This window comes from Simochromis diagramma, unplaced genomic scaffold (assembly GCF_900408965.1).
Source record: "Simochromis diagramma unplaced genomic scaffold, fSimDia1.1 OVJJ01000816.1, whole genome shotgun sequence".
NCBI lineage: Eukaryota > Metazoa > Chordata > Actinopteri > Cichliformes > Cichlidae > Simochromis > Simochromis diagramma.
Window position 1 is genome coordinate 481,560 of NW_024386908.1, and position 24,470 is coordinate 506,029.

The 24,470-nt window shown below is 44.4% G+C and overlaps 2 protein-coding genes across 4 annotated transcripts in view; one reads left to right on the top strand and one right to left on the bottom strand.

Annotated features, from left to right (window-relative positions):
* ano8b (anoctamin 8b) overlaps positions 1-5,446 on the bottom strand; it is a 36,113-nt gene extending 30,667 nt beyond the window's left edge. The window contains exon 1 of one of the 2 annotated variants that reach the window (XM_040034932.1): positions 5,074-5,446. In XM_040034932.1, the coding sequence (XP_039890866.1) occupies positions 5,074-5,251 (178 nt within the window). In that variant the 5' untranslated portion in view covers positions 5,252-5,446. The remainder of the gene's footprint in view (positions 1-5,073) is intronic. The other variant, XM_040034934.1, reaches the window with a different exon arrangement.
* Positions 5,447-5,565: 119 nt separating this feature from the next.
* Positions 5,566-23,005, top strand: gtpbp3 (GTP binding protein 3, mitochondrial). 2 transcript variants are annotated; one of them, XM_040034935.1, is made up of 11 exons: positions 5,566-8,092; positions 8,390-8,664; positions 9,900-9,986; positions 10,708-10,790; positions 12,046-12,165; positions 14,901-14,973; positions 15,616-15,759; positions 18,808-18,973; positions 21,473-21,588; positions 21,778-21,952; positions 22,168-23,005. In XM_040034935.1, exons 1-11 carry the CDS (start codon positions 8,028-8,030, stop codon positions 22,397-22,399), a joined length of 1,536 nt encoding a protein of 511 aa, XP_039890869.1. In that variant the 5' UTR covers positions 5,566-8,027; the 3' UTR covers positions 22,400-23,005. The 2 variants fall into 2 exon arrangements, with proteins under 2 accessions (XP_039890869.1, XP_039890870.1); XM_040034936.1 differs by lacking the exon at positions 15,616-15,759.
* The last annotated feature ends 1,465 nt before the right edge of the window (positions 23,006-24,470 follow it).

Below are 24,470 nucleotides of genomic sequence, written 5' to 3' on the forward strand. Positions count from 1 at the left end.
TTACAGTGAATGCTCCACAACTGGAGGTCATTGGCTTTAATGTGTGGAGTTATGAGTTGTTAAAATTAAATAACATGATAATAATTTGTATTTTAAGCAGTTTAATAGTCAGTGTTATTAGAAATATGTCTATTGCTGACAGATTATGGACAAGGATGGAATTAAATAAGTGTGCACTTCTTCTCAATGCTTTTGGATATGTAAACTGAGAATAGTTAGAGGGTATTTTGCTTTATCTTGTATAGTTTTTTTGCTAAATGACTTTCTGTATATTGTTTACATCAGGGGTGTCCAACTCCAGGCCTCGAGGGCCGGTGTGCTGCAGGGTTTAGACGTGTCCTTGATCTTTACCTAAATGACCTCCTCAAAGTGTCCTGAAGTTCTCCAGAGGCCTGGTGATGAACTAATCATCTGATTCAGGTGCGTTGACCCTAAAACCTGCAGGACACCGGCCCTCGAGGCCTGGAGTTGGACACCGCAGGTTTGCATGATCAGAATAAATTGAGAAAACAGATCTGTTCAGTGAACAGTCAGCATGGATAACTCGGTTCATCTCCTTATGCCAAATTTAAGACCTGTGCTCAGCTCAGCTCCTTTAGCAATCTGGGGAAGCTCCCTTTGTTGGAACTCACAGGGATGCTTTGTAGTCTGACATTTTTCTGGCACACACAAAGATCCACTGTCCCCACAAACACACCACCGCTGTCACCATCGACAGAAAATCATTGCAGCATTAACTGCAGTGTTTAATATCATCTGGTCGGCAGCTTGACTTCACAATTTGAAGGCAAGCTGCTCATCTAAAGAGCGGGCCGTTTCATTTTATAGTCGCCAAAGCGATCAGTCAGCTGTGCGTGTGATGTGTCGGGGAAAGGCTGATAAAGCTACAGCAGCAAGGTCACCCCACACAGAGGCATTTTTCCTTGACTGCTAATGCAGCTAATGTGCAGCTCAGCGCTTACACCAGAAGGCGAGGAGAGAGGGAGGAACAGGAAATACATCTCTGCGGAGCGTGCGATGAATATCGGGGGACACAGGCGAGGAGGCAGATGCAAGAGAGACATTAAGTTCAGAGTCATTAGGCACAACACATGTGTCATTATATCATACTGCACGACATTCATCAGCCCTTTCATTACGAAGCCGTGGGAGGGCACAAAAGCAGAGGCTCGTCTGCCGCTGCTGTGAAAAGCAGCTCTTCTTTTAGGAAGTTCAGTGGGATGCTTTCCCCTCACGCTGCTGTATTTAAAGCAGCCTGTGTGACACTCAACCTGACTAAATCTGTCTGAGGCAAAGCTGAGGCATTCAGCTCGCTGAAGAGGCGAGAGAGCCGGAGATTCAGAGAGAGCGGCGCTCTGGCAAAGAGTGCACGGGTGACTGCTTAATGTTGTTCTCATGAGGACGAGGTCAGACAAGTTTACAGGGATAGAAATGGGCCGCTCCAGTCTCCCCACTGGATCAGACTCGAGTTGCAGAAAGAAGCAGGGGTCCAAGGATGGTTTCGGACTATCACCTGTGAACTTATTGTCAAATGTATATAGAGTTTACATCAAAGGATCACACAGTGATCACAAAGTTACATTTTTATTCCCAAGTTTTGGGCTAATTTATGAAGAACATCCACATCTACAATCCACTAACTGGTGTTTTGGGTCAAAAGAAGCTTTTAACAGCACTGTGAAAAAAGTGAACCGTTATCAGTGCAGGAATAACCTCAGCACATACGTGTCCTTAATCCTAAACCACAAATTGCATGGCCTAATTTCCATAACAAATCTTATCAACACTGGCCTCAGAGGGAACACAAACTAATTGCTGAGGCGTTAACGTTGGGTGTCTAATTAATCCTTGAGACGCGGGCTTTTGAGTTTTGAGGCTACAAAGGAGGATGGCTGCGAGGATCAAAGTCATTCCAGTCTGCTGCGGTGGGAGAGATTAGCAAAATACGGTGGAGGCACGGAGACAATCGAGCACCCGAGCCTTTCGGTTCCAGAGCACAACCAAGACCCCGGCTGCACGAAGAAGTCACCCTGCCCTTGTGCTTTGCTCGCTGACTGACACTGACACGTGCGAGGGCGTTATGTGATATCGTAGTAATCCCACTGAAGTCCCAGAGCCTCTTTTTCGTAACCCATGCAGGAGAACAGACACAGGAAGGAGTTACTGCTGCAGTAACTACTGACAGCGGGTTGTTGTTTTGATTTTGTAGTTTGTGACAGATGTGAGTGATTATGAGTTTCGTAAGCATGCATGTTGTTTATGCACCAAACTAAAGGAGAACGTTAGGACAAAAAATGTAGCTGGTTCCCTAAAAACACAGTGGCTACTGCAGGGGTGTCGAACTCCAGGCCTCGAGGGCCGGTGTCCCTGCAGGGTTTAGATCTCACCCTGGGTCAGCACACCTGAATCACATGATTAGTTCAGTACCAGGCCTCTGGAGAACTTCAAGACATGTTGAGGAGGTAATTTAAATCAGCTGTGTTGGATCAAGGACACATCTAAAACCTGCAGGACAGTTGGACACCCCTGAGCTATTGGCCTCAAGGCTTTTCCCTTTGTGTATATAATTAACAAGTATTTATTATAAGTAAATGAGGCAGGTCACTCCAAAATCTTATAGTTATTTCAACTTTTATATAAAAATAGGAGAACAAAATTGCAAATCTGCAGAAAAATACATAAAACTCTGCAGCAGTGTCTCTTTTCAGAAATCCTGAACCAGTTACTCAAAGAAAATACACAAACCTTCACGTAGGAACGAGTTTCTCTCACCTAACAGCTGATGGAAGCTGGCAGCAAGCTGAAATTTAAGCTCAGCTTAGGGCAGCAGCATTAATGTTTACATCGTGTCACACTGCCATGAGCGCGAGCCCCTCCTCACGGTTGAAAGCACCCTTGCTTCTGCACAGCGGTACAGTTCACATTCTCGAAGATAGCTCCATCATATTTAAGGGAAAGCAGACATCTCTGATAACTCCAACACTGGGAGCTCACAGCAGAAACAGTGTCGATAAACAGCAGCACAGCTCAGAGGAAAAACCCTGGATTTCGTGGTGAACTACCCCTTTAAGAACTGCTTCATGGAAACGTCACTGCATCATTTCATCATCGCTGCTATCGGTGAAACAGTCTTGATTCACCGAACGACTGCAGGTGTAATAGTAGAGCCAGATGTGCTGAAAATCCTTTCCCACTATTTGCATCTCTACATGCGTGTTTCTGTAATGCTGGGCGAAACTATTACACAAAAGCATCTGTTTTCATGTAGATTCCCACACTGTAGATGGTTTTGAAGTTTAACCATCCATTTATGATCTTATGCTTATTTAATTCAGGCTATGCGAGCTCGCTGACAGGTCACCAATCGCTCGCTCGCGTCCTGAGATTCACCAGGCTGAACCCACGCTGACAGAATGTGCAAACAAAACAGGACAAACCTGGATTCAAACCCAGCACCTCCTTACTGTGAGGCAACCGTGCTAACCACCTCACCACCTGCCACGCATGTTGATGTTTATTTCTACACATAATATTCTCGAGCACAGATGGGAACAATAAACATCTCACAGCCTAGTTCATGTCACAGAAACCTTTGGAAGCATTGGGCTATTATGTCTGCTGTTAAGTTACTGTCCCTGCACTGTGGGAAGCACGGGGACTTTCTATAAACTCATCTCTTCTTTCATTAAACTTAATAAACATATCGAGTCAAACAAAGCCAACATCTGAATAAAACTGGGATTCCTCTGATCTGACCTGAAGATTAAAAACACAGTGTTAGACGTCTGATCAAGCATCCAATGCTTTCTGCACAGCTCTGCATACTTGATACTATTTAGATTTGTCCTACACATGTGTGTCTAGCCAGCTTTAAAGCCCTAGTTTCTTCTCTTTGCCCCGGCGCTGCCTCTAGCTAGTCGAGCCACCGTAAAGTTGAACTCATCTCCATTTCACTGGCCCTCCAACAGCCTGTAACCCATTCAAGGACCACTGGGTGCCACCCTCTCAACTGAATGACAGGTTGCTCTTCCATTCGGCAGCTGCCTGCTCAGGTTACCTCGACCAAGAGTGGAAAGAAGGTCTCATCTGCTGACAGCCCACTGCTCCACTGCATCACTCTGCAGCAGCACTCAGGAGGCACAGAGGCTGTCTCTGCACCCCGCATGCAGGAAAACAATCCTGCCTTGGCAGCTGAGGCTCCCTGTCCCAGCTAATATTGTGGTCTGATCCAAAAATAGCCTGACTTGCAAATCTTGCAAAGAGACAACTAAGATATGGGCTGTTCAAATCCACTGTCACAGGCACGGAGTATTAACATGAAGCAGGCTGGTTCTGATTATCCTTTGTAAAGAAGAAGGAGGGAAAAGTCGATTTTATGATGTACTTTTTTCTTGCAGCCTCCAATACAAGAACAGCACCGGAGACCAAAATACAATGAAATGTGAGGAGGTGTGAACCGAGAAAAGGCAAACACTGCGAGCTCAAAGCAGATTAAACATGCACCTGTTCTCGAGTCTGTCCAATAGCATGGAAACTGACACTGAGGTGCACGACGCGGTGTGCAATAGTGCAGTCCACCTGCAATAGTTCGGAAATCCCGAGGAAAGTGATCTCGAAGGTAAACAACCTTAAACCAGAGGAGATGACTGACAAGAGAGAACCCCCTTCAATAAAAATAGGCTAACTATCATCCAATCAAGGCCCGTGAGCTGCGTGTGAGGATAGTATGGACAACAACAGCTGCCCAGAGGGAACAAATGGGCTCATATCAGGAGGCAGGCTAATGGGCTAAACAGACAATAACCGACCAGAAGGTCATAACTCGGATGTGCCAAAGTGGCCATTTTTCCTGAACACCTATTATCACAGCAGTGAATTTTGGAAACAGCACGAAATGCCAGTCAGAGCCATCGTTTACAGGCCTGCTGCCTGACCAGGTGTTGATTTTGGGACGCCCTCGTGGAGACAAAAGAACCGTGCCACCGCGAGGTGCGCGACGGCAGTGCGCCTCTTGTCTCGTTTTCCAACAGCGTCGCGTTCACCTGTCCTTCCCCTCCGCCTCCTCTCACTCACCCAGCACGCCGGAGGAGGTCTGTGGCGGAGCCGAGCCTGGATCCGGCCTCTCTGCGTCTCCTTGCGGCGCTCGGTGTCGGTGCCGGGAACTCTCGGGGCCGTCCCCGGAGGTGGTCGCGCCACCGGCGGCCGCCCCGGCTGCAGCAGCGCCCGCCGCTGCCGTCCCCGTGTCGGGCATGCTCTCTATCAGCGAGGAGCGACTGAGGATAAAGGTATTCTCCGGGAAATCGTGCAGCGGTGTCGCATCTCAAGAGGAAGGCAAAGCATGGGTGTAGCGTGGGGGTCAGAGTGGGGGTTAAATGAGAATGAAAGTGAAGTGAAGGTTGTCGGCGTTGGCGCAGCGGCGGATCATCCTGGTGGTACTCTGGAGCAGGATGCGCGGTTAGATGGAGAGCGCTCCTCCAACCACTACAGGAGGAGGGACAAAGAGAGGCAGGGAGGGGTGGATGGAGGGGGCTGTGTGACACACATGCACCTTCACGGTCGCTGACTGATTGTTGTCTCAGATTACATTACCAAAACTGTTAAATGTAACAAACCCGCACCACGCATGCTGTAGGAATTAAAAAAAATCTGTCTGTTAGGATCATTTTATGCATGCATGTAGTAGCGGTTCCTCCATCTCTGAGAGAAGTGTATTTTTATCACCTCGCAGGCTGCAGATCGAGGCCAAAAATAGAATCCAAATGGCTACATTAAAGGAAAACTCATTCAAAATGCATGGTTTTCACAGTGATGACATTACTTCACAGGCAAGATGCCCAATCAGATGATCTGGTGCTCTTAATGTGCACGCCTTTGATAATCCTTTCATAGACTATCACTCTTCTTTGACTATGATGGGAAAACTGAAGAAGCTGTGCAAAAAATATCTTCATGGATTAAATTTTTAGTGACGCTTGGGTGTGGCTACCGGTAATATCGCTTCTCAGTCAAACACTCTACAGTAAACACGGCGTGGAGCTGTGTAATGTTTGCTTTGCTGCTTAATAAGCTTGGTCATTCCATCACTGTATCGCTAAGGCCAGTTTACATGGTCACACTGTCTTGAAAAGAGAGCAAAGAGCAGTCCTCCACCCTAAAGAGACACACGGCCCTCAAAATAAATGTTGTTACAGCAGAGCAAGTTTATCATCTGCAGGTAAAATATGTGCTTTGTCTTAAATTATTGTGTCTGCCCCTTTTCAACCTGTGGGGGAGTTGCTAAAGCATATGTTAGGAGTGCTTGTGTGTGCAAGGAAGGTGAACACAGCTATCGTTATAGACAAAGATCATTTCATAACCTGGAATCATAATCGGGGCTGAGAGGTAACTGTCTCTGTTTGGACTGTATTCAGCAGCTGTGAGGTGGCAGCTGTCATGCTCTGTGCACACACTGAGCAGTCTATAAATTATTTAGATCCCAGGTTAAAGATTGCTCCCAGGCCTTGGGCCATGCCTCTTCACCGTGTACACAATCTATCATCTTGGTCGTCCCTCCTGGAGGCCGTGGTTCACTGTGCGGCTACAGAGGCAGGCTGGCAGCCCGCCCCCTCGTATGGCTCAGAAGCATCTCATCTGTGAGCACAAATTCTGCTTACTCACCACTCTCTGGGATGACAGCTGCAAGACGCTGCAGTGGGGCGCGCACACACACACACACACACACACACACTGATGCACACAGTCTCTGTTTATATTCTGTTACATGCACGCATTTATGTAGTCTATGAAGAACCACAGATCAAAGCACTGTTAGTTTTAATAGACAGAACACAATCTAAACAAATACTGTAAAACTTATCATTTGAAATAAATTAAAAATAGTAGTGCTGTAAGAATGCTGTTTGCACTGCTGTTGATTCTCACACACTAAGGGATACCTTCCACATTGTGCTGAAAAAAACAAAACTTGACTGCTGATTTGTTTCCTGGTTAACATGTGCATTCTGCTTAATGTGCCAGAGATGTTTCCCCCAGTCTTTGATGATTTGGTAAGTAAATTGGCAGTAAAACAAACTGTGGTCTGTCCTGAACTGAATTTTACATCCTCCTTTTTCCATATACTAACCACAAAACAAAGGTGACAGACACGTTGGCACGTACATCACACAAACAGTAGATCCTTTGATAGCAGGTGCATCACTGAGTTAATCATTTGAGTTCATGTAAACATAAGTTTAAAAAAAACAGTAGTGATAAAAAGTGAAACGTTTATAGCCGCAATAAGAACGATATTAGCTACATACACAAAAAGTAAAACATTGGAATTTGCAGCAATGATCGATGTACACCAATGACAGTGTTAATGAACCTTTTTGTGGCCTAAATCACATAAAATCCCTTCATATTAGAGGAAGATTTGTAAATATCACAACACAATTTCAAGTTAAACAAGACAACAAGAGTTATTTTCATGCTTTATTTCATGCAAAGCTACTTTTGTGGAGGGACAAAAGATTACTGTCAAACAGATTCCTTCCACAAAATAACCAACATTTTATATTTTAATGTTTAAATGGATGTATTTGTTTAACGTGATATAAAACAACAAAAAAGGCTGAAAATCAGACCTTTGATCCCGGAACCGATCATATTTGAAATAGTCACACGGACCGAATTTTCAGCGTGCGATGGGCGTGGCTTAAGCTAGATTGACAAGCGTCGAACAAACGGGAGTGCTTAATCTGCTGTCGTTGTGAGAAACGCTAACCAATCGAAATCAAGAGTGGGAGGAGCTACATAAATGTGACTGAAAGATGGGAAGGAAAAGTCACGAGTGGGATGAGTGTGTAAATTATACTTTAATATAACATAAGATAAGACGCAAAGAGTGAATGTCCGGATTTGGCAGCTAACATTAGCTTCACAGACACTCCGACGTTAACTGAAAAGAAGCAAAGTGGAAATAATGTGTTGGGTGTCGGTCTGTAGGAGAAGCGGCAAATAAATGAAACGTTTGGTGTCTCATACTCATGCTGCCGCTGCGGCCCGTGTGTGGTGGGATATGGAGAGCTGCTGTGCACACAGTCAGGATGAGGTTCGTTCTGTTTCCCGGCCTCTATGTCAAATTCATGTCTTTATTTTTATGGCTGCATTCACAGAAGCAAAATAGTGCTATTAAAATATAGTTAGATAGATTTCTTTGGGCACTTTTCATTATTTACCCACTCAAGTTTAATGCTTGTTGTTACACTAACTTAACTTGCAGTGTTGTTTATTTAAGTGCTCATTTATAACTTTGATTTTGAGTTTAAATAATATAATAGAGGTATAATAACTGAAAACAAGATGTAGAATATGGTATAGTATGAATCAGTCATTTTCTTATTTCCAGCCATGGAGCTCCACCCTACAGGCTCCTCTCCTCTACCTGTGATGGAGCCCCAGCTGCACTGGCTGATGCTGACACCATCTTTGCGCTGTCGTCCGGGCACGGCAGGTGCGGGGTGGCAGTGGTACGTGTCAGCGGTCCCGCCTCAGCTACAGCCCTGAGGTGTATGGCTGGGTTCACGCAGCGTCTGCCCCCTCCACGCACCGCCCTGTTACGCAGCATCACAGACCCCCGCTCCACAGAAGTGCTGGACCGTGGGCTCGTCCTGTGGTTTCCAGGTCAGTTCCACTGGACCGTTCTAACATTTTGTTCTTCTCTGTTTTTGTCTGAAAATATGAGGATGTGGATATGTTTTTGTTTAGAAGCACATAAGTTACATCCATGTCCAAAGGTTTATCAGCATGTCCCAGATATGTAGACAGACTCGTACTTAATTATGATAAAAGGAAGTATTCCCTCAGCCAGTGTTATTGTTTTACATATCAGCACACAATATAAAAACGATGTAGTGTTTGCCAGGCAATAAAAGTAGGTAAATACAACCTGAGATGAGTAATGCCTTATGATGTATTACACAGTGTCGTTATTCCTCAGGCAGGGACCACACCTTAGTTCTGATTAAACAGTGCTTATTGAAACAGGATGATGGATGGAGCGAGCAAAGATCTTGATTGATGCTGCGGTTTGGGGAAGGCCTCAAAGAGGATCAGCAGTTTCTTCTAAGTCCTGGGTACCAACAAGAGGAGAGGGTGGGGTTGGGATGCTAAGCCAAAATACAGAAGCAGTGTGTGAAAAACTAACTACACTCCATGATTCAGGAACTGGTAGAACCCCATTTGGCAGCAATAGCTTGAAGTATTGTTGTGGAGGATTATAGGCTCACTCTTCTTTTCAAATGTGCTTCAGTTCACTGATGTTTGTGGCTATTTATTAAGCCACAAGGCTGTAAAACAAGCCCAAACCTTCATCACTACATCACTGTGCTGAAGAATTTGTGCTAAGATGCTGTTGGTCTCATCTGCCTAAAGCACATTGTTCCAGAAGGTTTGTGTTTGGCAGATGCAGCCATGCAAACCAAACATGCTAACTGAGTCTGAGACGTAGTTCTTTGTTTAGTTTTTTCCCTCATTTCTCTGAACACGACCTGAGCTTGGACTGACTTTGGTGGAAGGTCTACGCCTGAGAAGTGGAGCATCTGCCTCGAATGTTTTCCACTCGTGAAATAAGGTTTTTCACTGCATTGTTTGGAAATAGCGTGTAGAGGCTAAACGGTGGAAATAGAGCGGTGGCTGCTTTAACGGTGGGACACATTCTCTAAACAACATGACAGAGTTTGGTAAAACCACGTCATTTCTCACTAACCCACAACCATAGCTGCTGTGTTTGATCTAAAACCAGTAATAAATCTTTCTAGCATCTCACGTCCTGCCTGTTATTCACTTCAGTTCTCTTTACATATTTAAATAACTAAAGGATGCACAGAGTGTTGTTATTCCTTTGTTTGTTTCATCAGCTCCTCGTAGTTTCTCCGGAGAAGATAGCGTGGAGTTCCATATCCACGGAGGTCCCGCTGTCGTTACTGCTGTCTTACAGGCTCTTGGTAAGATGTGATTCTCAGTATAATGTTTTAAAAAACTTGATATAATTCAATGTGACAAGCAAACATATCCAGACTTGAGATGCAGCCGTCCCTTTGAAGAGCGTTTTGAAGTTTGAGTCTTTGTAGCTTCCTGAGCTCTAAGCCTCCGTAAGTACGATATCTGTTGGAGTCAGGCGGCCATCCATCACTGCGACTTAAAACAGAGAACTGACGCATGCATCGCCGCGTCTGAGATACTTTTAATATGCGCTGTGGCAAGCGTGACAGTCCTCCTGTGCTTGATGTTTTTACTGCAGTTCTCCTGTTGACCTCCCAGGGGGCAGCATTGTACAAAGCAGAGAGTTTATGTGCTGTAAGGTGTTTTTTTTCTAAGCAGGGAGGAATATTTAATATTACATTACCTTTGTTTTCAAGGTTCATTCACATAAAATTGTTGCCTTCATTTGGAAACCAAAAACACCGAGCGTGTCGGTGAGATCAGTCGGCTAAAATGTCTGTAATCAGGAGGCGGTGACCCACGTTTGGTTTTGCACTCACTATTGTCTCTCCTGATGAGATTTGCAAAGTGTCTGAGAAAACAATGAACCTACTTAACCTGTAGTTGTGCCTGTTTTTGCTCTCTGCGTGAGTCATTGACCTTATGTTTTGTCCTCAGTGTGTGCATTGTGTGCACACACGTCTCATACATTTCTTCATATTTGTGTTTACGTGTGTTTTTCAGGAAGCGTACCTGGCTTGAGGCCGGCCGAAGCGGGGGAGTTCACGCGGAGAGCTTTTCAAGCAGGGAAACTCGGTTTAACGGAGGTGAGTGGAGAGGAATGTGTAAAACACATTGTTGTGCATCTAGAGTTATTACAGCGGCTGTTCGGGGATTTCATATGCATGAAATGTAAACAGGGACAACTTCTCCTTTTGCATATTTTGCCCTTTGGCGATTTTATTTCATTGAGTTGTCTGATATTCCCGCATTAATGCAACAACTGGGCCTCTGTAGATGTTTTTTTAATATACAGCCTGAAGCATTAATAAAAGTCTGTTTGGATGTTCTGTGAAGCGTAAAAAGCAATATATTAACCTCACACAGGACACTGGATATGAATAACACGTACGAACAATTTAATAAAGTTTTTAACGGACTGTTTTGAGAGGAAAAGTAAAATAGCAGATGAGCCAAACGCTCGCAGGACTTTCAGATAAGATGAGTTTTATTGGTGCTGAAAGGAATTTGGCATCAGTGTCCAAGCTGTGGCAGCGACATCCCTCTCTAAACAGCAGCAGGATGCACTTTCCTGTAGATAACACCTAATGGACATAATAAGGGAAAAACACTTGATGAAACAGCCCGCACCACTTCTGAAAACTGTTGTCAGTGAACACAATTCATTTTAAAATTGGTGTTGGAAAAGATGATGGGACACGTTAAAGTTTGCAGATATGTTTTTTGGAAATCGTGGGCGCCAAAATGGGTTCTGCACGTATCCCAGCAGCCAGACTCTGGGTGCTGAACAGGCCTGAAGACCCACATCTGCGTATTCAATGGGCTGCATTACATATATTTATATACGCCTCAGCCATAAAGGGCTGAGTGGGGGGGGGGTCAGACGAGTTCAGTGTCTTCGACCAAAAGGTCAAAGGTCAGAGGGCAAGTTTCCTGAAAATCCAGTGACTGCGATAACTTGAAAACAGGTCAATGTAGGATTGTGAAACTGTTGCTAGCACAGGGATGTCTGCTGGGAGGCTGAGGGCAAGCGCTGGGTGTTCCCAGTATTTTATACCCTAAAACTCCTGCAGTTTGTGAAAGATGTCGGCTTCATCAAATCCAAAAGATTATTAGTTATGTTGTGTTATGTTAAAAAATAATAACAATGACATTTCTAACTTTTAACATTTGATACGTTGTGTTTAAATACTCTTTTAATGATTTGGAAATTATTGAATTTTTCACTTTATTTTAAACTTATAGGGAGAAACGTTTGTTATGACAGGAGACAGAAAGGATGTGTACACATTAAACATTCCAGTATAAGGATATATGTGACATATGGTGTGTGATTCATAGGTGGAGGGGCTTGGGGATCTGATCCACGCAGAGACAGAGGCCCAGAGGAGGCAGGCTCTTAGACAGATGTCAGGCGAACTGGGACGCCTGTATCAGGACTGGAGCGACAGACTGAAACGGGTACGTCCTCTGGTAGAAAAGCAGCTGGTTTGAAGAAGTATTTGCCCGTTTTCATGATGTTTTAGTTATTTCTGTGTCACACATACATATTTAATTCATTTACACCTGCCGGACCTGCTGAATCGAGAGAAAATGAAGTAGTATAAAAGATCTGAAAGAGAAACTGCTGAGAAACACAGTCAGCTTGGAAAGAGTCGCAGAGCATCGTCTTTCAGCTGCGGGGAACAATCCAGGAGTGACCGGCCGACCAAAATTACTCACATCGACGACTCATCCAGGAGGAAGAACATCTAGAGAGCTGCAGGGCTCATGTGGGAAAATGAATTGAGGACATATCCTGATGAGTCAAAAGCTGGACTTTTTGGAGTATTTGAGGTCATCCACGTCGCCCCAGCCAATCACAGCAGATGGCTCCGCCCCTCCCTGAGCCTGGTTCTGCTGGAGGTTTCTTCCTGTTAAAAGGGAGTTTTTCCTTCCCACTGTCGCCAAAGTGCTTGCTCTGATGTTGTTGGGTTTTCCTCTGTGTGTATTATTGTAGGGTCTACCTTACAATATAAAGCACGTTGCGGCGACTGTATAAATAAAGCTGAATTGCATTGAATTGAAAAACTGACGCGGCGATTCAGTCAAACCTGGCGGTGGTCGTGTGATGGTCTGGAGCTGAAACCATGAATTCTGCCGCCTACAAGAAAATCCTAAACTTGCTCCGGTCTTCAGCTGGACTGGACGCAGCAGCTTTGACACCCGGTCTCTCCTCCTCGCGTCTCTGCACAAACAGAAAGCATCTGTTTTAACTCATTCCGAGTTAGCTTGGCACCTGAAACGAGGGGAACTTCTGGAGTTTTCCCAGAAGAAACTCAGGAAAGAACCTGTCCGGACTGTGCTGTAGGTCGGGATTCACTTGCTTCGTACCAACACAATGCATTTTTGTACCTCCAAGACTGCAGTGTTGATGCAGCAACCTATGGGAGTCTGAGGCTTCCTGTTTTCAAGTTGCTGCAGTCCGTGTGTTTCTGTTCAATGCTTGGATTCAAAGTGATAGTCTTTCCAGGGCACATGTACACAAAGTACTTTTAAAATATTAAAGTCAGTTCAGTTTGACCTCGCAGACATGGAATTAAAAGAAAATCATATGAATCCAATCAGCCAGCGTAACAGTTAAACAGAAGGTTTCTAAAGTCTTAACTTTTTAAATGATTGAACATTTCTCACAGATACGGATAAAATGCTCAGACGGGAGAGTCAGCAGCGGTCGAGTGAGTAACGGCAGCGTTTCCTCGGATCAGTGATGTGATTCACTTTCCAGAGAAAACTGTAATTTTTAGCATTCGTGGCATCAGACCTGTGTTAACATTTTTATTTCCTGAGGAAAAGTGTGATATTAGTGAGCAGACAAAGCGGCACATCTGTCGTTTTAGAAAAGTGGTTAAAACCTGCTGCAGTGTTTACTGAACGTCTGAAGCATGGCTAACGTTTATCTGAAAATGACCACGGTCGAATAAAAGCATGATACGGTACGTGCAGCGGTATTGTTCTTCTTATCTGTGTGAAGTATCCTGTGTGTCATAAATCAGTAGGTGTAGCTCAGGTTGGGAGAAATGAACGCAAATTTAAATCCCAGGTTAGACCGTTTTTGCTCCGATACTGTAGCTCGGTGCCTTATTTTGCTTTATTATTTCTAAAGATTTAAAAAGCAACGTTGTTCATTTGTGGTTGAGTTGATGCATGCAGTCCAAAATGATAAAGAAGTCATTGTGAGTCGAGCCCAAAGTTAAAGGACGCTGACGTGTTGCCGTGCGTTTGTGTAATCCTGACCTGATCGTGGTTTTTGTTGGCGTTTTGCGGAGGCAGCTCACAGGAGAAGGTCGCTGACCGCGGATGAACACTTGAACTCGCTGGATGTGGGCCAAGCCCTTTTGTACTCTGACCTGTTTTGAAAAGCATAAAACGTTGGTCTTTCAATACTTTGGCACCAGACCTGACCAGCCGGTCCAGGTGTTCTCCCCTGAGAAAACCTTCTTAATTTGCTTGTTGGCAGCTGCTGAGCTCGGTTCCCAGAAGCTTTTAAAACACGGCTTTATTTTGGACGCGCATTTCTGAGAAGATTGCTAATAAAAAAGTATCCTATATGTTCATGTTGGTGGAGGTCAAACCTGCATTTGACACTAAACAATGCGGCTTTTTTAACCATAGGTTTCCCACATTTATAAATTGATTGAACTATGGGAATCTGATGCTTCCTGTTTTTCTGGAGCTATACCGCTATTGTGTTTATGTTCCACAGTGTCAGTGAAGATACTGATCTTGGTGGAAATGCTGAAGCTTTTCTCTATACAGAGCTATTCCTGAGCTTAAACCTGGCAGTGAAGCAAACCTACAGAAAGACTCAGCAAAAGGGATTTATGTTCATATCTGCAGATAAGTGACGTGAATAACTGGACGGCTCAAAAGGAGAGAGCTTCTTCTTGCTTTTACCTTCAAACTGAACTTAGAGGACAAACACTGAGTGATATCAGTGACTTACAGGCTTGTTTCTGAATGACATCACTGCATCACTGCAGGCACAGCGATCTGCTGTTCACGAGTCTCCGGCTCTCTGTCGTGTATTTTTCTGGCCTGGTGTCACATTTCATGTAAATAAGCTTTGCAGTAAAAATAAATGTTATGCTTAAGTCGTTGAAGGAGCTGAGCTTTAGCTCCCTGATTTCACCCCTCCCCTCCCTGTGTCTTCACAGTGTTTGGCCCACGTCGAGGCCTTCATAGACTTCAGCGAGGATGAGCTCATTGAGGACGGGGTCTTGAACCGAGGTACCTGTGCACTTTGACCTTTGCGAAACAGCAACAGGGCAGTCATGCTTTGGGGTTTAAAGGGGTTAAAGGGAGAGAGGAGTCCGACTGCTCTTCCTGTTATGAGCTCTAAGTGGCAATTTTTCCGAGGGTCATTTTCTTAGGATGTGTTGAGAGGACGGCCAGAAGGGCAGTTGAGGCATTTCAAAAACAAGCCTACTCCCAGGAAGAGTGCCGTCAGCGGCCCGACTGGGTTTCCTATCCTCTCAGCAGACCTGAGAGGGAGCGACCTCCCCTGTGAGTGTCGCCGGTCGTCTGGCACTGCCAGATTCTTTCATAAGTCTCAAATGTTTTGAGATTTGAGCACAAAGCCTGGGAACGGGTGTTTGTTTTGGTGGTGACTAATGTTGGCTCATGCCACAGAGCGGAAAATAATAATAGACTTAATAATAGACTTTCAAAAATAGGAAAGGTGGTATAAATACTTTGCTTTTCCACCTGCAAAGATTTATCTGACATTGTGTTCATTTTTACCTTCAAAGTGGCCAAAATTTGAGTGAAGTACTTTGTCCATCGAAGAGTTCGAAGAGTTTTAAGGAAAAAGAGGACAGCAATGTATTTTATAACGCCTCTGTGTCTGTGTCTGTGCTGATCCCCTCATAGTGGACGTGTCAGTAAGTGATCTGCAAGCGGAGATTGAGCGACACCTGAAGGACGAGAGACGGGGCGAGCGGCTTCGCAGCGGGGTCCAGGTGGTGATCGCGGGAGCTACGAATGCAGGAAAAAGTAGCCTTCTTAACAAACTCTGTAAGAGAGCCGGAGTCGGACACACCCTCACATACAGCCAAAGGATCATTATAATGTAATAATTGTACATTATAATGTACAAAGAATATTTTTAATATATATTTTGATGGCGAATCAGGGAAAAAGATATCTGTCATCTCAGAAGTCAGAGGAAGTCTGTGCTGCGTCCCATCAAGCACAAGAAACCTGGTTTTTCCTTCTCATCAGAAGTTTTTAGCATCTGTTTGAAAAGTGCAAAAGTTTCTGATGGATCGATCCGGTTCATCCAGTGCAGCATCAGGAACGACTTTAGGGAATCGCAGCACATTTGGTGCAAACAACAACGTGGAGTCAGAGACGAGCCAATCACGGCCCAGCGTCACTGTGACCACAGTGAACATGTTTGTGAATGAAAACGTGGACAGCTTGGTTACATTTTATATCCAGAAGTCAACGTTCAGCTTCACTGTGACATCAGCATGGTGATATATTTAAAACCATAATTCAGACTTGGGCTGGGTTTAAATATCGATTTCCTGATTCAAATCATTTTTAGTTTGAATGAAGCGATATCGATTCATTAAATGTACTTTACCAGAAACGCCAGAATCTCAGGTTAAAGCTCACAAAACAATTTAAAACAGCAAATGAGGGCAGCTACACGGATCCACACAAGGATGCACCCGACAACACGGACACGCCGTCGGGGCTGAAAGTCGACGTCTCAGATTCTGAAGCTGCAGGTTTCGTCACTCTGACCAAAACTGACTGAAGCAGCAAAAGAAGATGAAAACTTCACGTCATTAATCTCTCTGACTTTGGCTGTTTTGTTTCCACCACGATAAAAGTCTCACTTCCTGCACAGCTCTCTCTCAGTGTACTCGGAGACCAGTTTACCATCAACATCTCTGCTTTCTGCATTATTCACTGATTATTACGCACAAGTCTGCTGTTGTGTTCAGAGCTGTCGGCCTCATTTCTGCTGTTCAATCCAGAGGAAATGTAAACTTTTTAAAATTCTGCCTCTGTAACTTTGCTTCACTTCAGCAGCATCAGGTAACGTTCACATGTTGATTCATGGTTTTCTTCAGTTTTTGATTTACTGCAGAATATTTTTAAGGTCATCTGCTATAAAAAGCCAGGCCTGTGTTTTATCCTCAGTCACACAAAGTTACAGCTCTGATGAAGTGTCAGCTTTGTTTTTATACATAGAAGTCGATGCTCAGCCCTGATTCAGAACCAAAGAGGAGATTGTGACCATGTTTCATATTTGGTTGGATAAAGAGTTGGTGACTTACCTTTGTGCCCAGTTCCTTCAGTTCAATCCTTCATATTCTTCACTAAATGTGAAAGAATAATAATGAAAGGAGTCTGGATGGAAACATAAATGCACCTGAGAGCTTTCACACCTTTACGCTGCAGCTTAAGTCAAAGAGTTTGTTCTAGTTTTTGATGAGACAAAACTTTCACCTTTCGTCTAATCAAAAGGTGAAAGTTTTTAACTTCTGTTTTTCATCCCAGATTTTTGTATGAAAGACGGGAACCTTTATCTCTGTTTTACGCTTGTGCTGGTGCTTCAGGTGACAGTGGAGTCAATCTGTAGTAGGGCTGCCACAAACGATTATTTTGATAGTCGACTAGTCAGCGATTATTTTTGCGATTAGTCGACTAATCAGATCATCATCCATTGGATGTAAAACGTACAGCTTATTGCACCAGCAGCATCTGCTCTTATATAACTATCATTAGCTTACAGCTTTAAGTGTGTAAGGTCTGTGCTAACTAAAAATAAAGACAAGATGATAGTTTATTAAATTTTAATGAAATTTGCAGATTGTTTCGGTGAAGTTTAATAAACTCCTTGCTATCTAAAATATAACAGGACACCGGAGTAAATTCTGAGCATCTCACACTTCTGATAATCAGCTGTCTGCTTGACGTTTATTCAGCTGTGTAAAAACTATAACTTTAATCTCAGCCAAACCGATTTACTCAGGAACAAATAAAATACTGAAAAAAGCCAAACAATAACATTTTAAGTTATCTAAGTGACTCATATATCATGTTTAACCTGAGTAGCGAAAGACGGCGGTGGGTTTGAAAACGATTTGCCGGGAGTCCGGTGTTCTCGCGGCTCTAGTGACCTAGCCCCCGGCTAGCTATCGAGCTAGTGGGTAACAGACGTCTCCGAAAATGTCGGAGCACTTTTGAAAATATGTGGTGTCTTGATAAACTGAGCAGATATTTGAGGTTTACACAGCTACATTCTCGCCTGAAAATATGTTAAACGTTTATTTTGTGACCCAGAAAGAATAATAAGAGTAATATTAAAACTAACTAGCTGCCGCCATTGTTGGAAACTGAGCTGGGCTATGAATTCTGGGACACGGCTTCTTCTTCTTCTTCTTCAGGGTTTAACGGCAGCTGGCATCCTTGTACATGCAGTGCTGCCATCTTCTGTTTCAGTCCGTTATTACACTCTTAAATCCTGCTACTTATTCCTGCGTCTTTTGTGATCTTACAAAGCTTCAAACGACGCGTCGACTATTAAATCAGTCGTCGACGATTTTGATAGTCGACGTAATCGTGGCAGCCCTAATCTGTAGAATAAACACTTAAAAGAATAAAAACATTTAAGATGAAAGTAATATTTTCACATTTGTTAGATACGCTTCTGTAGAGTTTAAATGTGCCGCTTCTCTCTAATTATGTATATGTTTGGTGTTTTGTAATATGAGGACATGTTTCCTGACATAATGTCGAACCTTTTAATGTAAGCTCTCCGGTCTTGAAGCTCGGATGTCTTCGTATCAGAGCGATCGGTGTATTTGACAGATGTCAGATAAAGTCCTTCCTGCTCTGATTCGTGCTCCGGTGGCTCGAGCTCACACCCAGAAGCACAGATATGTCAGCGTTATTAGACCCGGGAGATTTCTCTGGTTATAAATGATCTGCTGTATTGCAGGTGATGAAATGACCAAATTATTACTTTGAGAAATGCACACAATGCTTGTTTTTTTGTGACAGGCAAGTTTATTCATTAACATTTAAAAACATTTTGTATTCCAGGTCAGAGACCTGCAGCCATTGTGTCTCCCATTGCTGGCACCACCAGAGATGTGGTGGAGACGGCTCTGGACCTCGGTGGGTTCCCCGTCCTCCTGAGTGACACAGCTGGCCTCAGAGACAGCTCGGACCTGGTGGAGAGAGAGGGCGTCCGCCGCGCTCGGGAAAGGTAGCGCATGGAAACCTCTTAAAGTTGGACTTCTGTTGCATTGTTTTGCTTTCATGTTAATAGAAAGAAATGAAGACTGATGTTCGAATACTTGCACAGGACAGGAATGCAAGCGAGTATTTATTGCAAAGTACTGCATTATGTATGATTTAACAGAACATATTGGCCTGCAGACCAATGTGAAGTGACCCTGGAAACAAAGGAAGGAAGAAATAAGTCATTTCTGTAATGTCTGTCCTACCCCAGAGTTTATATTGATGCTAGTTATAAATACACAGTGCAAACACTCTCAGGAGGTTGCGTAACGAAGAGTCCCCTTTCCTCGTTGTACCGTCGAGAAGCTTCGTGTGTAGGAGAGATGAACATACAGTATCAGGCCATTCAGCATGACAACACATACATCTCTGCAGTCAGACTCAAAAATAGAAAACAGTATCCGCCGTGATGGAGCCGCGAAGGCTTTAAAACAAGTTTAGAAGTTCCACATAGAAATAGTAAACTAGTAAAGACATGAGGAATAAATAGCAAACAGAGGAAACATACAAACGGCACAGAGAATAAAGAAACAGGTCAAGAGTAGAGGCTGGTAGGAGCCCCGAGGAAGCAGGTGAGGCACACAGAAAATCTTCTGTTTGACAATTATAACTTAAAGCTGGTTGCAGTGCATGCATGCCCGCCAAACGAGATAGCGCTGGGCTCTACAGTGTTAACGGAAGCTAAAGCCGAGTCGTTAGTGCCAAGTGTTAATAAAACATCTGCACACTGAGTGTGTTTGATTTAAAGACAGACTTTCTCCCTAATATTAGTTTTAGAAATATTGGAAACGAACCTGAAATTATAGAAGAGATCAAGGTTATCAAGGTCTCAAGCACAGGCTGCGCCACAGCGTACTTAAACCAAAAATGAAGGACACATCCTGAACGGTATTACTTATGACTCATTTGTGCCTCTTTAGGGAGGTGAGGTGGTAGGACGGCAGGAAGTAGGCTTATTTAGACTACAGTGGGTTTTTAAATATATTAGACCAGATCAAACTTGTGTAAACTAGTCGGGCAGATGGCTTCAGGTAGCTGATGTAGAACAAGGTTTCAATGTCAGTTCAGTGTGCGAGCTAATGAAAGGGCTAAAACCTTAAAGCTTTCACATTAACTTTACATAAACAGTGTATGTTTCTACACCACATAAAGACAGCTGAGCCCTGTGATGGGCAAAGGTGGGCTTCAGTCCCCCTGCTGTCCTAAACTGAATATGAAGTTAAGATGGATGGATGGAAGGACAGATGGACGGGTGGAGGGACTGATGGATGGGTGGAGGGACTGATGGACGGGTGGATGGATGGGTGGCTAGTATGTGAGTCAGTGGGACATGAAGGGGCCTGCAGTGAAAGAAGGACCCTCATACTTGCAGGCTGTACTCACTGGTATAGAGTAAAGTGAATACTGAACCTCATACATGTGTCAGCCTTCACAGTACTACGCTGTATTTTTCTTATTCGTCACCTCCCGACTCCCAAAATGAGCACAGTATCAGCTTTGCTGTCACTGCTGGTATAAATCCAGGTGTGTCCAGAGGAATGCCATTTCCAGTGCAAATGCAGACTCATCCCTTCACTCCTTGTTTAAGTTATGTGCCTGACCTGGTGGCTCTATAGGAAGGGCAGGCAGTTTGTGTTCTGTGGGAAACTGCTTTTGCAGGGAGCAGGAGAAAGGCTCGTGACCTGGGTCACTACAGGAAGGACATGGTAAGTACAAGCATCCGCCTCCACTCCTGCTGCTACCTCGCAGTGAGACGGATGCAAGGAACCAGTATTTCACGTGAATACCATTTAGAGTGATGGGATGTCCCTGCCAGCTTTTCCGGGCTATAGCTTATAGTTCGTTTGTGAAACAGAACAACAGTCTCTGCTCTGAGATATCTTGGTGCGCAGCCAAGAGCGGGCACAGGTGGTGGGAAACGTGTTTGGGCTTGATGTATTTCCCAACAGTACTGCCATAGATTGTAGAGCATAAAGGAGCTATACTTTATCCTAGAGGAACCACCTGTAGCACAAAAACCACCACAAAAGCAGTTTTGAGTGCCGGTGTTTGTTCGTCAGTGTACAGTGCAAGATACAGATGTGAAGGTCATGGTCAAAGATCGGTGGGGTCTGAACCATAAATCGTCAAAGTAAGAAGCAAGAGGCCCCAGATTACTTTTACTCAGTACTCCTGGTTTGGACTACAACTACTTTCGCCCTTCACCTTCATTTTGACCTCAGCTATCGCCCATAAAGTGTCCTGACTGCATCTTACGATTTTCACGCTGTTGTGGAAAAGTTGCCTCGAATAAACACATTTCAGGATCCACGTCTGAAATACTCACGACTGTCCTTGTTGTGGTTACCAGAACACATTCAGCCATGGAAACGCACACGGTGATGAGAAATACCTGCCACGCCATCATTACAGGTCGAGTGTCAGAGGGTTTGTGACTAAAGTGGAGGCTGCTCTGTTTCTCCAGGGTGGAGCAGGCAGATCTGACGCTGGTGGTCGTGGACTCTGCTCATCTCCCCTCTGAGGTAGACCGAGCCGCGGCGTTCCTGCGGGAGCACCTGAGGAGTGTGCTGCCTGACACAGGTACCGTGCCATGCGTTTGTCTACTGATGCACCGACTGCATTTTAAAGACGTTTGACTTTCACAGAAAGCCTTGGTGCCTGTAGCTGTCTGCAGTTAGTTAGTTAGAGTCTTAAACGTGTGCATGAGGTAACCCCAGGCAGAGACAAATGAGGATCAGTCAAGTTAACTTACCACATCGTGTCCTGCAGACAGGTGTCTCCTGGTGTTGAATAAGGCCGATCTGCTGCCTGAGAAGCAGAGACAAAAGCTGGACACGGAGCTGAGGGGTGTCTCTGGTCTCCCTGCTGTCCGTCTGATCTCCTGCCAGACTAACGAGGGACTGAAGGACTTCCTCACAGTGCTGCACAGCAGAGTCAAGACTCTGTGAGTTTGAGTTTTTTGTTTTGTTGCCCCAGTGCGAAGGCCAAGTCTCATTTGAATGTCCTCTTGCAGGATGTGTGAGATGGCTGTACAAACTGAACTGATGGCAGGGATCAATCTTAACTGTTTATTTGTTAAGGCAGTCTTCCCAGTGCATCTTTATCTTTGTAGTTCTCCTCCAGAGGCTCTTCACATTTGCTGATTAACTTCCTCTGTAGGTGTGGCGACCCTCTGTTCGGTGCCCCCACCCTGACACAGGCTCGCCACAGGGCCCACCTGCAGCGGTGCGCGGCGGCTCTGGCTCAGTATCAGCGGTACCGTGACACTGACCTCGCTCTGGCAGCCGAAGGTGTCCGTTTAGCTGTCACCAGCCTGGGCCGGATCACTGGACGGGTCGGCGCAGAGGAGATCCTGGACATCATCTTCAAAGACTTCTGCATTGGAAAATAAAAGAGTGAAAAACTGACAGATATGCGATCGCCGGCTGCTCTGAGAGGAAAATCGCATTCCTGCAGTCTCACGGTGTCAGAAAACAGGACTGAAAGGACACCGCTGGGCGCTGGGCCAGGCGTCGACACACAGCTGAAAGAAAAAACTCTGTGTTCTTGGCCGCTGAACGCGTGCGCTCCCAGGACGCTAAAATGTTTTCTGTTGATGCTTTTTATCAGCCAAAATAGTTTGAGCATGATGACAGGTGCCTCAAAGGCCCAATATACCGAACAAGTGTTTGGCAAGCCTTGAGTCGTAATTTGAAAATAGATGTCGAAATCCTTTGAAGATCGGCCTCCTGGGCTGCAACACAACAGCCCAGATCTTTCAAATATAACCTGCAAGGTCATGGACTGAAGGTTTGGGTGTTTACTTGTACCGCAGGAACATGACTTATTTTTTTACTTTGCACCTTTATTACATTTATTTATTTTCCAAAAAAGAACTAATACTAATCAGAACGATTGTGTCGCTTTGTTACATGTTGCTGTGTTACGTTACTTTGGACCCTCAAATAAATGAGATCGTGTGTATTTTTGTAACAAATAAAAATTCTCTTTAAAGATACACAGAAGCTACGTTCTTGTTTTTTTGCTGAAGATAAAACAGTGAACTAAAAATACTCTGTGCCCTCTTTGAGTCACTAATAATAAAAATAATAATATAAACCCATCAGCTACTCGTTAACAGTACAAAATTAGCCTCCCTCATGCTATTAAACATCAAGGGATTTTTACAGCTTTTCAAAACATATTACTACATATTACATAATAAACAAATATAACACACACCAATGAGTTAGACTGCAGGAATGTCTTAAAGATATAAAGACCTGGATGGCCTCTAACTTTCTGCTGTTTTGGCTTCCTGTTAAATCCAGAATTCAAAATCCTGCTCCTCACATACAAGGTCTTAAATAATCAGGCCCCATCTTATCTTAATGACCTTGTAGTACCATATCACCCTATTAGAGCACTTCGCTCTCGCTCTGCAGGCCTACTTGTTGTTCCTAGAGTATTTAAAAGTAGAATGGGAGGCAGAGCCTTCAGTTTTCAGGCCCCTCTTCTGTGGAACCAGCTTCCAGTTTGGATTCAGGAGACAGACACTATCTCTACTTTCAAGATTAGGCTTCAAACTTTCCTTTTTGCTAAAGCATATAGTTAGGGCTGGACCAGGTGACCCTGAATCCTCCCTTAGTTATGCTGCAATAGACGTAGGCTGCCGGGGATTCCCATGACGCACTGGGTGTTTCTTCTTCACTCACTATGTGTTAACAGACCTCTCTGCATTGAATCATATCTGTTATTAACCTCTGTCTCTCTTCCACAGCATGTCTTCATCCTGTCTTCCTTCTCGCTCCCCAACCAATCGCAGCAGATGGCCCCGCCCCTCCCTGAGCCTGGTTCTGTTGGAGGTTTCTTCCTGTTAAAAGGGAGTTTTTCCTTCCCACTGTCGCCAAAGTGCTGCTCATAGGGGGTCATATGATTGTTGGGCTTTTCTCTGTATGTATTATTGTAGGATCTACTGTACAATATAAAGCACGGCTGTATAAATAAAATTGATTTGTGTAGAAAAGCGATTTAAGTGACTTTGACCATGGTGTGATCGTTGGTGCTAAATGGGCTGCTGAACTATTACAGACCACATCCACAAAATTGTCTTAACGCACTTTGTGCCCCTTAGTATCAGATGAGCATTGTCCAAACACCACAGCCTACCTGAGCACCGTCCGTCCCTTTATGACCACAGGTCTGCAGGTGTGGCATGTCACAAAGCTCGGATCATCCCGGACTGGTTTCTTGAACATGACGGTGAGTTCATTGTACTGGGATGACTTCCACAGTCCATTGCATCACTGGTGAAACAGGAATGTGTCGCTCAGCGATGATTTGAATTAATCTTTATTACACAAGTTTAAAGGTGCACGGACGTGTTACAGTAGAGAAGTAAAGGCGAAGAACAGATTGCACGAATCGCATGCTTTAACCTTCTTCATTATGCGTTACATATATTCCTGTCTGTTCCTACAGAG